The 15,785-nt window shown below is 35.8% G+C and overlaps 1 protein-coding gene across 1 annotated transcript; it reads left to right on the forward strand.

The window, feature by feature from the left end:
* The first annotated feature begins 1,205 nt into the window (after positions 1 to 1,205).
* LOC117920480 (transcription initiation factor IIB-2) lies at positions 1,206 to 7,923 on the forward strand. Its single transcript, XM_034838040.1, has 7 exons — positions 1,206 to 1,707; positions 2,828 to 2,852; positions 4,415 to 4,544; positions 4,636 to 4,766; positions 4,889 to 4,977; positions 7,106 to 7,182; positions 7,472 to 7,923. Exons 1-7 carry the CDS (start codon positions 1,355 to 1,357, stop codon positions 7,603 to 7,605), a joined length of 939 nt encoding a protein of 312 aa, XP_034693931.1. The 5' UTR covers positions 1,206 to 1,354; the 3' UTR covers positions 7,606 to 7,923.
* The last annotated feature ends 7,862 nt before the right edge of the window (positions 7,924 to 15,785 follow it).

Here is a 15,785-nt window from a genome sequence, read left to right on the forward strand (position 1 = left end):
TTAATCAAGGTTTGACTTTTATTGGCCACTAACTCAACCCATCCATATTGCATTATTAGTATTTTCTCAAATAGGGAAAAAATGAGGTTTTTTTGGTGAACGGAAAAATATTTTATTTATTTATTTGTTTTATCCATTGATTTTGTGGATAAGGCAATTGACCAATTAAATATTTTTTTTTATAAATGATAATTAAAAAATTAATTTCCAAGTACGAGTATAAACCATTCCAAAGACTTTCTATTTTAAACTTTTAATAGAAGAGGTTAGGAAAGCTATTTTTCATATTTGACTTTTATTCCTGGAATTAATTAGGCATCACCCACCACACTCAAAACAAGAAGCTACAATTCCTTAAGAAAACTCTTTTCCATATCAGAGAAACTATCTCCATTTATGGTCTGAATTTTTTATATCACAAAAAGAAAATTTCAATGCTATTCATAAATGGCTTATTTATAAGAAATGTTTTGTTAAAAGCTTTTATTTTCATTGATTTTTAAAACAGAAAAAATATTTATATTTCCCATCAAGTTACTTTCCTTCCTATTTTTAAAAAACAGCAAGAAAAAATGAATTATCCGATTCCATGCTAGACAAAAATTAGAAAAGAGCTGATTTTTTATTTTATTTTAATTTGACTCCGACCTTTTCATAGTTTGCTTCCCCTTGAAGCCCTAATCTCATCTTCCCATTTAAAAGAAAAATTAAAATAAAATAAAATAAAATAAATAAAAGGGATGAATGGAGGAAAAAAATGAGAAAGGTAGTGCAAAGGAGTAATTACTATATAAAATAAAATTAAAAAAAAAAATTTAATATATAAAATATGTCCAAAATTTAGGCTCCCAACAAAATGGCCCTGGATATAAAATATAAATTTGTTTAAAGGATCTATGAACTAACTTCAGAATCTGAAAATATAAACAAAATTTAGGAGACCTCTGTAAAAGATTTTGTTATTATAAAGGTTAAAAATACTGAGATAGATTTAGTAGTTTCTGAAAACCGAACAATTCCTTATCCAAACAAGCTGAGCCGACCTATATGTAATCAAAATGTGGATAAGAAGAAGCGTGCTACCAAACACGGTGATTGTCCACCTGGGCAAACGCACATGCCACACATGAAAATGGAACTGGCGTGAGCTTTCTAACGCCGACCCACAATTCTCTTTTGTCTATAAATGCATTGACCCGCTGCCCGTTACCTCCCTCTATAAACTTTCCCGAGAAAGTGAGAGAGAGGAGAGAAGAAACGCTCCTCTTCCGATCCTCTCTTCTCGTATTTTCTCACCTATCAAACACCCCAGCCCGTCCTCAAGCAAACCCTAATTTTCTCCTGAATCTCATCAATGGCGGATGCGTTCTGCACCGACTGTAAGAAAAACACCGAGGTCGTGTTCGATCACTCGGCGGGCGACACGGTGTGTTCCGAGTGCGGGCTTGTGCTAGAGTCTCACTCGATTGATGAGACCTCCGAGTGGAGAACGTTCGCTAACGAGTCGGGCGACAATGACCCGGTCCGTGTTGGCGGCCCATCCAACCCACTTCTCACTGATGGTGGCCTTTCTACCGTTATAGCGAAGCCGAACGGGGTTTCGGGCGATTTCCTGTCGAGTTCGTTAGGGCGATGGCAGAATCGGGGTTCGAATCCTGATCGGGGTCTGATTCTGGCTTTCAAGACCATCGCGACTATGTCTGATAGGTGTTAAATTTGTTTTCGGTTTTTGTTGGAACCATAGGGGTGCTTTTTTTTTTTTTTTTGTTGGGAAAATTAATTTAGTCGATGGGAAAAGTGTAGGGAAGGTTTAAGCTTCGAGTAATTTGGGGATGAAAAAGATGACATAGGGTTTACTTCTTTGATCATTGTCAACCCTGGAGCTTGCTTGGTTGCCAAGAAAATTAAGATCTATTGGATGGGTCATGAAAGTTAAAAGAAAGAATAGAAAAGTAAGATTTGAGCATTGAAGTGCAGTATGGTTGCTGCAAAAATTGATGATATCTTGACTAGTGAGCAGATGTAGGAAAACAAGTCCTAGGAAGAGAGCCTTCGGTTTAATATCGATCTTCATTTGCTGGGATCTTCTTGGCTGCGGAGAGCGTGGGAAGGAAAGAAAATGAAATTGTAATTTTGAATACTCAAGATCCGTGGAACCAAAAATGCCCAATTAAACAGATTGACTCCATTTTAAGTATCGTGCTATCTGGGACTGGGGCCATAGGAAAAAATCGCCTACGGGTCCAATAAATTTGGGTTTTGGCTCGTTGTTAGTCCTAGATGCCATATTTGGTCCCTTTTAAAATGTCTGGAAATAAAAGAAAAGAAAAGAAAATTTAAATCTTGGATTACTTAGAGAAGAAGTGGAATAGTCATATACTTGATTTCAAGGTTTTGGTTTAAGTCATCCGTTGGTTGCTTTTCACGAAAAGGCTAACTCGGAATAAAAAACCAGCATAGGAACTTAATTTGATTTGGCCACCTTTCCTAAATCCAAATTTGTCAAACTAGTTGGGAGTTTAAACTTCTGGAAGCGGGTATACATTTAAATATTAATAGAAGTTCGTAATTTATTTTTGGATAGGTTTATAAGATGTCATTAATTTATTATTTGTTTAAGTAAATTGGTCTCATAGAGACCCTAAGCATCTAATACAAGGTTAAGTTAATATTGGTTTTTCCATACTAATATGTGAGGATGTGTAGATTTTTATTGGAAAGTCTTCATATTCTAAATGTCATATTTTTCCAAAAATTGGCTTGCAGAAATATTTTCATAAACTGCTATTACAAAAAATGTAGCTAATGCAGCTACTTTATGTTTCAGGTTGGGCCTTGTTGCGACAATAAAGGTATGCTATCTATGTGATGTTATCATATTACATTATGTGATAGATAGTTTCAGCCCGCACAATCCCAAACATAGATAGTTTAATGAACTAACTCCTTTGTATTTTCATTGTTTGTAAATTATATGTAATATGTGGGGTATTATCCTTTTCCTTCCTTTTTGTGTAAAAGGAATTATTTTGTCTAGTAATTTTAACATTGGGTTGGTGCTAACAAAGAAGAAAAAAATTGTCTTTGAATATGTATTACTTCCCTTTTTTGTTTGTTTGTTTGTTTGTTTACCTTCCAACCATCTTAAAATCAAAGGGTACTTTAGTACCAAACTTCCATAGACTCTTATGCTGATATCACATCGTGACAGGGTTGTCATAAATGAATAAAGCCTAGGCATATCAGTAAAGAAATTCTAAAAATAAAAATAGCTAAAATTATAGGAATCCACATCTTTTGTTTTCAATCCAACATCCCAACATCCCAGTGATATATTTGCAAATGATTCATTATTTCTCAGAAATTACTGAAATAGAAGAAAGGTATTTTCATCTATGATGTGCAAAAATGCAATTCAATCTTGGGAGAAAAATAGAAACCAACTATCATGGGTGAGGAGGCTGTTTGCTCAATTAGTCATGCATGATTGTGACTTAAGTGTAAGTGGTCTTGGTCAAATTGGCATTAGAAGCAACTCTGGAAATCATCCTTGTATGTCGGGTTTCTTGTTTATTGTTTGTTGAGTTTTTTGGGTTTTTGCAAGCCTATGAATAGGGCTATTTAATATAAATGACACTGATGAATGCTAGTTATGTTTGCATTCTTTAGTGGTGGAATACCATTACTTTCTCCTTTTTGATGAGGCCTCTGTAGGTCTCAGTGATCTAAGGTTTTAACTCTGTGTTCCTCCTTTATCTTCTCCTTGCTTTTATTTTACCTTATTTTTTGTTGCCATTTATTTCTCATTCCTATCCTTCAATCCTAAGGAAGCGACTCCGTAGCCTGTGATTACTTGATTTTATGCAAGTGATATTCTTTTGGCATATTTGGATTGGCTCTTGGGCTGCTTTATCTTACCTTTTGCCTATAGAAGTTTGCTATTTATCGGGGAGGCTCTATTTTGGCATCATTTGGTCTTTTAGTAAAATTCTAAAAGGCTACCTCCATCAATTATGTTTTTAACTAAAATGCCATCTCATAATTGCCTCCTTTCCTCTCACCCTTTCTTTGGTAACTATTTCCAACATGCATGTTTAGCTAGATGCAGATCATGTTTGTCCAGCAACAGCCAAAGGCGAGTGCAGAGAAGCTAAGTTTAACAGGTTTATTATGGTTTAGAGGTCGTAGACAAAAGTGAGAGGGAGGGATAGCAGCAGAGGAGTAAACCTTGAAAAGAATTTGGAAAAAAATGTATTAAACATTTCTTGCATTTCAATCTATATATGAATACGAATCTCTGGTATAAGTTGAACGAAAAGTCATATTTCTGTCTGTGCTTGTTATTCCTCCCATAATTTAGTTTTTATTTGAGTATCGTATCTCCTCTGATGGTGCCTTTGTAATTTATTTGAAGGACCGCGCTAATGAAATATATAAGAAGGTAGAAGATCAAAAGTCTACTAGAGGAAGAAATCAAGATGCTCTGTTGGCCGCCTGTCTCTATATTGCTTGTCGACAAGAAGACAAACCACGCACTGTAAAGGGTACAGCCTAAGATTCTTTTAACATATGGATGCTTCCTGATTTACTATTCTCTATGCGAATGAGCTTCCTGAAACTGTGGATGTCAACTAGAAATTTGTTCTGTTGCCAATGGAGCCACAAAGAAAGAAATTGGCCGAGCAAAAGAATACATAGTGAAACAACTAGAGGCTGAGAAGGGTCAATCGGTAGAGATGGGAACTATACATGCTGGAGACTTCATGGTGAGGATTTTCTGAAGTTAGGCACATTTGTTATGTTTATGTAGGCGGCATTTTGTACACTGCAATATTGTTGTTTCTTAAATATGTATTGTTAATGACATTAATCTTAATCTAATCTCTAGAGGAGATTTTGTTCCAATCTCGGGATGACCAACCAAGTGGTTAAAGCTGCCCAAGAAGCTGTGCAGAAGTCTGAAGAGTTTGATATAAGGTATAGTTCTGGTTTCTACTCTTGTCATGTTACTATCCTGATACCATTATGCTTAATGATGGTTATTTGCAATTTTTATTTTTCTATTCATATCAATTTTGCATGATTTCTGAATCAGTACATTTAGCTGGACAAGCAGGAGTATCTGAAAGAACTTTTAATTTTCCTGAGCAACCCAAGCAGCAAATTAAGAAAAGAGCTGATTGAGGTAGTATAGGGTTTATGGATGTTTAGAATGAAAGCCAATAAAGAACACCCATAAGAAACTAGTCAATTTGAGCTAGCTGAAGGTTCTCTATGCGGGATTGATTAGGACCAAAAAGGTTGTTCATGGAGTTTGGTCAAAGTCAAAAGTTTTGGCATCTCATGGTATCTTCAGTAAGGATTAGATCTGCCCAAAAGATGAATGACTTTTTGGTGTGCTACTCCCTCAATCTCATAGTTGTGTTCGAGCGCATGTGTAAATTAGATTTACCCTAAATATGGTATTTTAAAAGGAAGTACTCCCTCCCTTCCGCTGGGTTATGCATGTGTATTTGCAATCCCTATAGTGGCTAGTGTTGGAATGGAGTCTAACTCGAAAAATGTATCGTTCTGCTTTAAATATGGCATTTTGAAGGATTATGCATTAGAAATCCTCATTCTGCTTTAAATATGGCATTCTTCCTTCCGCTGGATTATGCATTAGTGTTCGCAATCCTCTTCTAGCACTGAAAATAGGAAACTAGGGCCCAGATTGAACAATGAATGATTCTGCTTGAACTGCAATCCAAGCCTTGAGTTTAACACGGGCTACCTGACCAAAAAGCTGCCCAGTCTGATTTTCTTGAACTAGAGGCAAAACAACTTGGTAGTATGATAGAACGGAGAGATGAAGCTTGAGAGATGTGTTGAAATGAGGAGGATGGTGTCAACTGGTGATGGGAGTGCAGTGTTGGGGGTCAGGGGGACCTAGGGAAAGCAAGTAGCTGGTTGTGTTTGTTTTGGTTTGGTTGGAAACATAATGGACTTAGAAGTTAGAATTAGAGAAAATCACCTAGTGAGAGAGGACATATGGGACTAAAAGAGTGGCTCAGACTTCATTCTGATCATGTGCACTGAAAAACAGAGGTCAATGGTGCTGAAGATGCTAGGGTTTATTTTGTAAGAGAAGCAGGGGATCTAAAAGTTTTAAGCTTTTTATGCCTTTGAAGCGATGTACTATGACCAGTAGAGAGGAGATATGCAACAAACCTTTTGAGTATAGGGTCTCTTTTATTATGTTTTGTACTTTTGACCCCCTTCCTTTTTTACTGGAGAGCACAAGATGCAAACAAATATAGATCACATGGGTGCATTCCCTGATCAAGAAATGGAAATTTTTTCCCATTCCCTGATCAAGAAATGGAAGTAATGGTTTATTGATATCATTAGCCCACATAAGTATTATTTTTTTAATTTATAAATATTTAGTAACTGTGCATGTTCAAAAGTTTGCTTTTTCCAAATATTCTGTATTCACCAAGAGGAAACCACTGCCATGCAAATTGTCCTCTTGTGAACTACTAACCTGTCAACCGTCCAAGGTCTTCACTGCTCAGTTCATGTCCCAGAAATGGTTCATCTCTGGATGGCACTAAAATCATGGTGCTTTAAAATTTTACCCCAAGAAACCAAAAAAAAAAAAAAAAAAAAAAAAACCGAAACTGACTCCTGTCTCTCTCTAGCTCCAGATTTTTTTTTTTTCACACAATGGCCCAAGCGTACATAAATTTGGGCCTGCATGATTAGCCAAGTTGTACCTCAGAAATGATTTTCTGTCTTCATGGAACATAAAAAAGGATCTTTTCATTGATATGGAGGTTTTTTTAGGTTATTTATTGTTGTCTTTGTTTGTTGGGATTTGGGTTTTGGGGAAGGAGGGGTGTGGCCATTGTGGGTGGATTCTTTGTTAAGAATAAGGAACATTTTTAATCCAGAAGTAAAGTGTTCATGGATCTTGCTCAAATGGAAGTGTTTTGCTTTTTTATAGTCCCTCTCATCTTGGTTGTTTATCTAATGATTACAACTTGCCCGTAATAATAAAAATTAATAACTCTGTTTGTCTTTTTATTCTTTTCTCATTTCTTTTTTTTTTAATTTGTTGCAGGAGAAGCCCAGTATCAATTGCAGCAGCAGTTATTTACATTATAACTCAGCTTTCAGATGAGAAGAAGCTTCTCCGAGGTTTAAACATCCACCATTTTATCCAAATTGGTTTGCATAAGAGCCTTGAAACTGAAAAATAGGGGGTTTTTATCGCCTTGCTACTATCCCCTTTACACACACTAATTCCGCATGATTGTTACCAGACTGTCCATGGTTGCATAATTAGAATAGAATTTTAAGGATTGACATGGCTGATGGTTGGGCTCCAACGTTGCAATCAGTGAGGCCAATGCTGGCTCTTTCTGTCTCCTATTTATTCATATTTTGAAGTTGTAGTTTGGTAATAATGGAAACATGGGTGGTGCAGATATCTCAATTGCTACGGGAGTTGCAGAAGGAACAATCAGAAACTCCTACAAGGATCTCTATCCCCACATTTCAAAGATAATACCAAGTTGGTATGCCAAGGAGGAGGATCTCAGAAATCTTTGCAGCCCTTGAACAAAGTTGTGGAGCAAAATACAACAGCAGCGGCGGAGCACACAATATCCGTCTGGGAGCATATCTTGCATTCGAATGTTCTCCAAGTCTTGTTGAACATACAAAAACCATTCCAATTTTCCTTTTCCTTTTCTTCTTCTTCTTCTCCTCCTCTTATTTAGTTTTCCATGAATGGTACCAATGCCCTTGTGGATTTTGCTTGGATTTTTATTTTAACACTTTAGGCATCAACAGCTATTTTTTTAGATGTTGGCTATCCCTTGACCAACACACACTCCCAAGAGTGCATATAATATAAGATATTTCATTTCGTTCATACTCGCTGGGTGGCTCATGCTTAAAATAAATATGTTGTTGGTATTTTGTTCCCTTCTTATTTATTCTTAAATAGTATAACCAAGTCATTTTCAAAGTGTTTCTTTTCTCATTATGAATCCCCTTCTATTCCACGACAATAGAAATTGCTTTTGTTTTAGACAGGGAGACTGAATTGAAGCCACGCCGTTTTCGTTGGAGAGAATCCATCTCTGCTTGATTTAATTTTGCTAATTCCTCTAGAGCTTATGGGCTATGGGGGGGAAAATTAAGTACTTGTTTGGTAATTGTTTTTGTGAATGTGGTCTATTTTTCGGAACAAAAGTGCAAGAACCGAAAATTTGGTATTCGAGAAACAAGAAACAAGAAGCATTTTTTTGTTTTTAAAATAAAAAATAGGGCGTTAATAGAGGGTATGCTGTATTTCATGCCTTATTGTAACGTGCACTTCTCTTCTGTCGGCCACAAGGATTCAAGCGGTGCGTTTTCGCTCCTTTTTGTTCCGCAGTCTTTCTCCTTCTTCCTCACTCCCAACAAATCCGTATCAATCATCAACCACAGCATCGGAGAAGAAAGAAGAAGACTGCCTCCACCCTACTGCAGTAGGAGGGTATAAAATCTTGTTCTCTTTTCCATTTCCCCTTTTCTAAGAAAAGTTTCTAGTAGTTTTTTAGAACTTGTTTTTAAAATCAGGGGAAAAAATGTCTTCGTCCTAATCAACTGAGATTAAAATCCAACACCAAAATTATCGGTGCAGTGACTTGTTATAGTTTTTGATTTTTTCGTCTTCTTCTTCTTCTTTCTTCTTTTTGGGACAATTGGAGTTTTCTAAAATTGAAATGTGATTTTTTCAGTAATTGGTATCATGGAGGATGAGGATTGGGCAAGTTCTTCCGGTGGAGCTAGCAATTCTGAGATCTATCTTCAAGATGCCAATGATGAAGAAGAACATTACTGTATTTCTGGTTCTATATCCAATTTGCAATTTAGGTAGAGCTTTAGAACCAATAGCTCCCATCGAGGTCCAGAATAGTGGTTTTACAACCTAAATGTGTGTATTGTTTCGCAGCAAAGCAGTTTCCAAGGCGATTTGGAATGATGAGATAGGAATGGCTGCGGTTGTGGAAAAGAAGGGCAAGATATGGATAACAACTGGAGTAGTTCGAAACCGCAAGACCTATTGCTCAATTGAGGAGACTTTGTATGCGACATACTGACTTTAATGTTTCTAATTCTTGTTTTCTTATTGTTGTAATTATTATTTGTTCCTTTATCATTCCTTACATCTCTTGACAAGTGATAATGCAACTTCCATAAACCCAATGCGAGTAATTGAGCGAGTCTTTGATTCAATACATTTACCTTTATGAATAGGATGCTAGAGTCTTCCAAACATGAGCTACAAAACAAATCTTAGAGAGCCTAGACATTATGACTACATTGTTGTGCTACCAGGTAGAGGATGGTCAAGTGGAGGATTTGTTGATGGATGTAAAGCTGGTCAAATAGACGTCTTAGGACACATTAAATATTGTGAATAATCTATCTACTATGTAACACAGAAAATGTGTATCTACTGGAAACATGGGAAACTTTAGTTGGGGCTTGGCTCAATGTAAATATGGTTTTGAGTATGATATAATTAGTTGCAAGATTGCTTATATTTACATCTCATGGAATACTTTTAACACAATGAAAGCTCAAAATAGTATTATTTTCTTTGTAATTTTGTTGGTTTTAGCCATAATTTTCTTTGGTGCCTTACCAGAGGAAAAAGAATGGCAACAGAAAAAGTAAGCAAAGAGGTCTGTAAACGCTAAACAATGTTGAATTTACCTTACCAAAATTTCAATTTATCATGCTGTCTAAATTAGCCAATTTCAGCAAGACCTGAAGGTTATTCAAAAATGTGTAGGGGTTGAAGATGGTAGTACTTACGAAATATTTTTTTAATAGGTAAGCAGAATCTGATTAAAGATGCCAAACAGAAAGGAGTTACATCCTATGTACATGGGGGGTATAAGAGAAAACCAAGCAACCTAACTATGTATAGTTTAGACTGTCAATGAATTCCATCAATGTAAAATTTTCATATGTAAAGGGAATCTAGACCCTTCACAAAGGAACATAATAAGAAACTCCTTTAATTTTTTATTTAAATTCTCTTTCCTTTTAAAACATCGTTTGTGCTGCTCTCTCCAAATGTACCAAGAAGCAAAGGGTGGTCGGACACCAAACCTTCATTACTTTATCTAGCCTCCAAAACTTTTAGTCTAATAAAAAGTCTTTGACTAAGGAAAAATCCGTTGTCTTCCAAATATATCCAGCAACATTTCCCACAACTGTCTTGTTATGGTACAGTAAAAATTACCCTCAAAATGTCTCTTTTGATTGTATATTTCTTATGTAGTAGTATTTGAGAAATATACAATTAAAAAAAAAGATATCGATTTTAACTTTTTTTAAGGAGAATTAAATTTTGCTATACGCATACAACAAATTATTCACTTGTGCGATCTTTGAGGAGAAGATTAAGAAGTACTCACTAGTCATACCCTTTTTGTTAGCAATATGCTTAAAGCTTTTTGTGTAGGTTTGTGGCTGAACAAGGAGCATTGCATCTATTGGATGATAATAATGTGACTATTTCCTTAAAAGGTATATATGATAAGGTTGCACAAGGGAAGTGTGGATGCTTTTGGGAGTCTTTTGAGGTTTATAGGCACTTGAAGTCTCTTGGTTACATTGTTGGGCCGCATGGGATCCTTTGTACTCCGAAGAGTACCAAAACTTGTTTGGAATCCCATTAGGGCACCCTAGAAGGCAAGGTATGATACATGGAGAATCAAAGGATAAAATTTCCATCATAGAACTGGTCAATAATGTGCACATTACTAAAGTTAAACTGGTTTTTGATGTTTATCTTCCTAATAGCAAGTTTAGGAAGTCTTTTTCGGGTGATCCAAGTATACCATATTTCATCAAGTTTTTTATGGCAATCATTTATTTCTGGGTTATGTCCAATTTCCCGCTATATTAGATATAGCCATGATGTTTTTTCACAAGAAGGCATGTCTAAGTTGTGTTCTTTTTTGATAAGTAGGAAATTGTATTAAAAATGCATAAAGCGCACAAGAGTACACTGGGAGTATGCAATGAGCGTAAAAAACAGAATAAAAAAGGGGGTAAACAAAAAACAACTCCTACCCTTAGGAAGGACCCAACCAAACTACACAATCAATTAAGGACAAAGAATTCTCATGAATGTACACCTAAATCCACAAAAAAAGATTGGCAAGGAAAGAACTATTAAGACTTTGATCTCACATCTCCTCATCTTCAAACACTCTTCAATTTCTTTCCTTCCATAGAGTCTAAAAAATACATAAAGGGGCTGCTCTCCAAGCTTTCTTATGCCTTATTCCACTAGAAGAACTTTGCCACCCTAGTAGGGTGTCTCATACCGAGGTAGAAACAACCCATGGGATCCCAAATAAAGAGAACACCAACAGCCATAAGATCCTTTCCTTAGCACAATGAAGAAGAATGTGGTTGATGGATTCCAACTCCACTCTGCAAAGAGCACACCTATTGACTAATGACCGACCTCTTCTTTGGAGTGGTCCAAAGTCAACACCTTCCCCCAACAAACTTCCCAAGCAAAAATTTTCACTTTAGAGGGAACCCAAAAATTCCGTATAATCCCTATTGGAAAAGGGGTAACACAATCTGGTTTCAACGAGTAAAGGACTCTTACATAAAATCTTCCTTTACTATATCGCCTTTCCAAACACTCTATCCTCCTATTCCCTATTCACCGAATGACCTTGCAATTGAAGAAGGAATCTCTCCACAAAATCCAACTCCTAATCATTTAGAGTCCTAGCAAAATGGAACTTCCAAGCCCCTCCTCCCTCCTTTTGCTCCCACAAATCTACTACCTACACCTTTTTAGCCTCGGATAAAGCAAACAAAATAGGGAACATATAAGTCGTGTTCTTGGAAAAGGTACAAAGTTTTTTTCCCAAATGTTGTGTGGTTTAAGAAAAAACTATATGTCAAGATATCAATAGATCTTGAACTTTTTTGGAAGTGGAACTCATGCTTGTCATAGCTTTTCATAGTTGTGACAAACAAAAAATATTTCTTAAAAAACGACTTTGAATGTGAAGGCTACATCAAAATGCATTTTAACTCCAAGCATTACTGAAGTTTTATTACATTCTAGAAGGAAATTATTTTTGGTGGGCTATAGAGTGGTGAATACATGGATATGAATATCCATGTTTCTTTTTTAAAACGTTATTTCCATTAACTTTGTGGAAATTTTCTTAACAATTTGAGAGGGAACAGTTGTCATCATTGACATCTTTTATGGGTTGACTAATTTGTCCAGCATGAAGAGAAGCATGTTCCTTGTTTGTATTTGAAGCAATTTTCTTACTATGCTTTCCTTCTGTGTCAAAGAAATTATTTGCATAGCCAAAAACAATGAAAACTTGGAAATAATAAATTCTGCACTTAGTAGTTTCAAATTCTGTTTTCTAATAATTTGGACATGTAAGAAAGAAAGCTCAACCATGGTTCTAGTTACACAGAACCCGTTTAAAGCTTTCTTATTATTTGATGTCACTTAGACTGCCCTATTTGGTTAATATTTTGATAGGTTATTAATAAAAAATATGCAAAAAATAGCCTGAAATAAGCAGGGGCTGTTGCATAATAATAATCAGCCAAGTAACATTTTTTTTTTTAATTCTCCATGCCTACAGGTCATGCAATGTATTATTGCTCTTTTTGTGCTGTATGTTGATTATAACTCGATTAAAGCACCTTAGGCTTATTTGCTAGCAGTTTAACATCTTTAGCTGTTAAAAATGGGGGAAACAAAGGAAATTTGGAATGTTACTGTTCCTTGGTTCTTTCTTAAAAGAAGCATTTACTCTTGAAGAATACTTCTGAATTAGGCCATAGCTATCATTTCAATGGTCGTTAGAGTTCAGTCATTCATTTCCAAATGCTTCATTTCTTCTCCCTTCTATGCATTTGGTTGCTTATTATTAACATGTTCTAAGAGCTAAAAATTTTGTTTTCTCACATAGTGGTCCTCCACCATTGAAAGCAGAGAATGAAGACCTTTAGAGACAGCGCAGTGGCGTTCCTTTCAAGTTTTGTCATGTAGCACATGGACAGGTTAGTTTCTTCTCCTTCAGCAGAGTGGAACGGAACTGTTCTGCCCTGACATTCTGGATGAAGTTTTATGTGTACAAAATCTGTTAGATTAGTCTAACTAAAATGTAGTTGGAGTTGCCAGAGCGTATCCCTACATTGTGGTGTGTCTTATTTATATCAGGACAATAATGTTTGCATATGAAAGTCCTTTTTAGAGTGTTTGCACATGGAAAACTATTTGCGAATAACCATGTATTTTATCTCTGTAATGCATAAATCATTTACTTGTCAAATCTTTGCTTTGAGAAAATGATCAAGGATATATGAACCTCTTGGTCCCCAATGCAAGCCTAAAATTTTTCTCAGAATTGGTCTTTTAAAAAATATTCAGTTAATTTAAACTTTTATCAGATATTGGTACCTTTGTCTTGTCAAAAATTTCAAAAGGGATAATATTAGCTTTTGTGGGACTTCATCAGAATCATAGAAAATAACACTCTGAAGCAGTAAGCTTTTGGCTATTAGCCCTTTTCAGAGTTTAATTGTTCTTTGCAGTTTATAGAGACAAAAAAAAGTTGAGAACATGATTAGACTTTTAAAGTACTATGAGAAATCAAATCTTAGAAGAAGGATCAGTTTCTAATGGTGAGCTTTATTTAAAAGCAGAAGGAAAAAGACAAGAAGAAGCTTCTCTGCCTAGCCAAATCTTAGATGGATCTGTTGTGTTACTCCTCTAGTCTATTTCGTTTGTCTATTCTTTTTCATTGCATTCATGACTAATCATGGTAAAATATTGTACTGATTTGTAAATGAGGTTAGTTGGCTAATTAACAGAATTAATATTCTAGCTAAGGCAAAACTCCATGGAAGCATTATGGGACTGAAAAATAACAATAATAACAACAATAGTAGCCATGAACAGGTCTCAATACATTTCCAATATCAATCATTGTATTACACTTAGTGCACTTGTTTTTGGATGTTTGCTATAATAAATTTATTCATGATCATGACTTTTGATTCATTTATGTTCTTATCAAAGTACTCAGTATATTGATGGGCACCTTTTTTTTTCCCTTGTTTTTCTTCATGGCTAATGTTTTTTATTTTCTTTATTGCACAGAGTTTGAACATGGAACCTCTCCCATTCTCATCTCTATCCCTTGCCACTTGAGCAAGTCTCAAGGGCTATGCTGAGAAGATCTTTATCAAACTAGCATTAGGTCTGAATTCAAAAAGATTACTATTGTCAATTTTTGGAAGCTTATTGTCATGACTTGCTCAAATGGCCCTCCCTTGAGCTTATATAGGTGAGTGGGAAGTTTCTAAAACCTTGGAGTCATCTACACTAGTGGAAGAGTGTGGAAGGTTCTGGAGAGACTTAGAGATGTCGACATATCTCTACACTATGGTGGAAGACAAAGGAAGAGTATGGAGCTATCTACAAAGTTCCAGAGGTCTCTTGTAAATACTTTTAAATAGTCTATGTATAGAGAATTCTAGGATATGGGGAATCTTTGGGGGTTCCAGGGAGTTCCACTGGTGCCTATAAATAGGCAAGGGCCTCATTTGGCCAAGACATCACTCAAATCACCTCCTAACCAAGCAAGTGAGCTTCCAAATCATTATAAAACATCCTTTGAGCAATAAAAACTTCCTTTCTTTAAGTGTCTTTTGTTCTCGTAGCTTCCTAGTCATGTGTCTAATTTAGCCTAACTAGCTAAGGACAAGGGGAAGGCTAAGTTAGCAACATCAAGCGTCTTGAAGTTGTCTAACTACCGCACATGAGCTTAGGAGAAGCCGAAGTCCGTGACATTATGCATTTATTAAATGTGTTAGAAGAATAGACAGTTTGTATAACTAAAGGCTTAGAGATTTGTTTATTAGATAGCTTAGCCTAGAAATGATCTTATGATCCATTAGGGGCACATATCCGTTGCAATAAAGAGACTGTTGGAACAAATTGCAGAGTCATTTTCATGAAGCTCATTACGTGCTCATTGTGTGGCATTCCTTCTTTGTTCTTTATGGTTTTGGCAGAGAAGGGTTTGCCTTGTTCTTTTCTTCCAACCTAATTTCAGTTATAGACATTGTAGTGTCTGACCAAGTCTCATTGTCTCAACCTAGTGGCCTATGGAATGTAGTGGCCAGACTGAAGATTAGAGTGCTTTGGCAAGACTTTTCCATACCTGGAGCAGTAAGAAAATCATTACTCTAGAGATCATTTTCTAGATTTGGAGAAGTTTGTTGCCCAGTTCATCACCAAAGCATTGCAAGCATTGTGGAGAAAGTTCTTATATCTCTAATAGTTTTAAGTAAGATTTGCAATTTAACTACTCAATCCAAGTTTCTTTCTCTTTTAACTTTTTTTTTTTTTTTTCCCTCTCAAATTAAAGAAGATTAATAAGGAGAGATTTGTAAAGCTAGTCTTATATTTTAACCTTTTCTGATCCTAGGAGAGCCTTGCTTTGTTGATTGTCAATCCCTTCAACCTGAAAACTGTAGTCACAGGGATTCACACACACATACACATTGCACACATTCATCCCCAGATAAGTAAGAGCTTGCGCACACTTACAAAATGATTAATTTCAATAAGTGAAGTGTATTTTGTAGTACTAATTTTCATTCAATTTATCAGAAGATTTGAATCTAAAGAAGACAATTCTAAGGTAGGACATTTTTTGCTTCAA

The sequence above is a fragment of the Vitis riparia genome, chromosome 8, assembly GCF_004353265.1.
Source record: "Vitis riparia cultivar Riparia Gloire de Montpellier isolate 1030 chromosome 8, EGFV_Vit.rip_1.0, whole genome shotgun sequence".
Classification (NCBI taxonomy): domain Eukaryota; kingdom Viridiplantae; phylum Streptophyta; class Magnoliopsida; order Vitales; family Vitaceae; genus Vitis; species Vitis riparia.

Coding starts and splice junctions, on each gene's coding strand:
- LOC117920480 (XM_034838040.1), top strand. CDS start 1,355: ATGGCGGATGCGTTCTGCACCGACTGTAAGAAAAACACCGAGGTCGTG. Junction 1,708..2,827: donor ATCGCGACTATGTCTGATAG/GTGTTAAATTTG, acceptor TTTATGTTTCAG/GTTGGGCCTTGTTGCGACAA. Junction 4,978..7,105: donor TCTGAAGAGTTTGATATAAG/GTATAGTTCTGG, acceptor AATTTGTTGCAG/GAGAAGCCCAGTATCAATTG.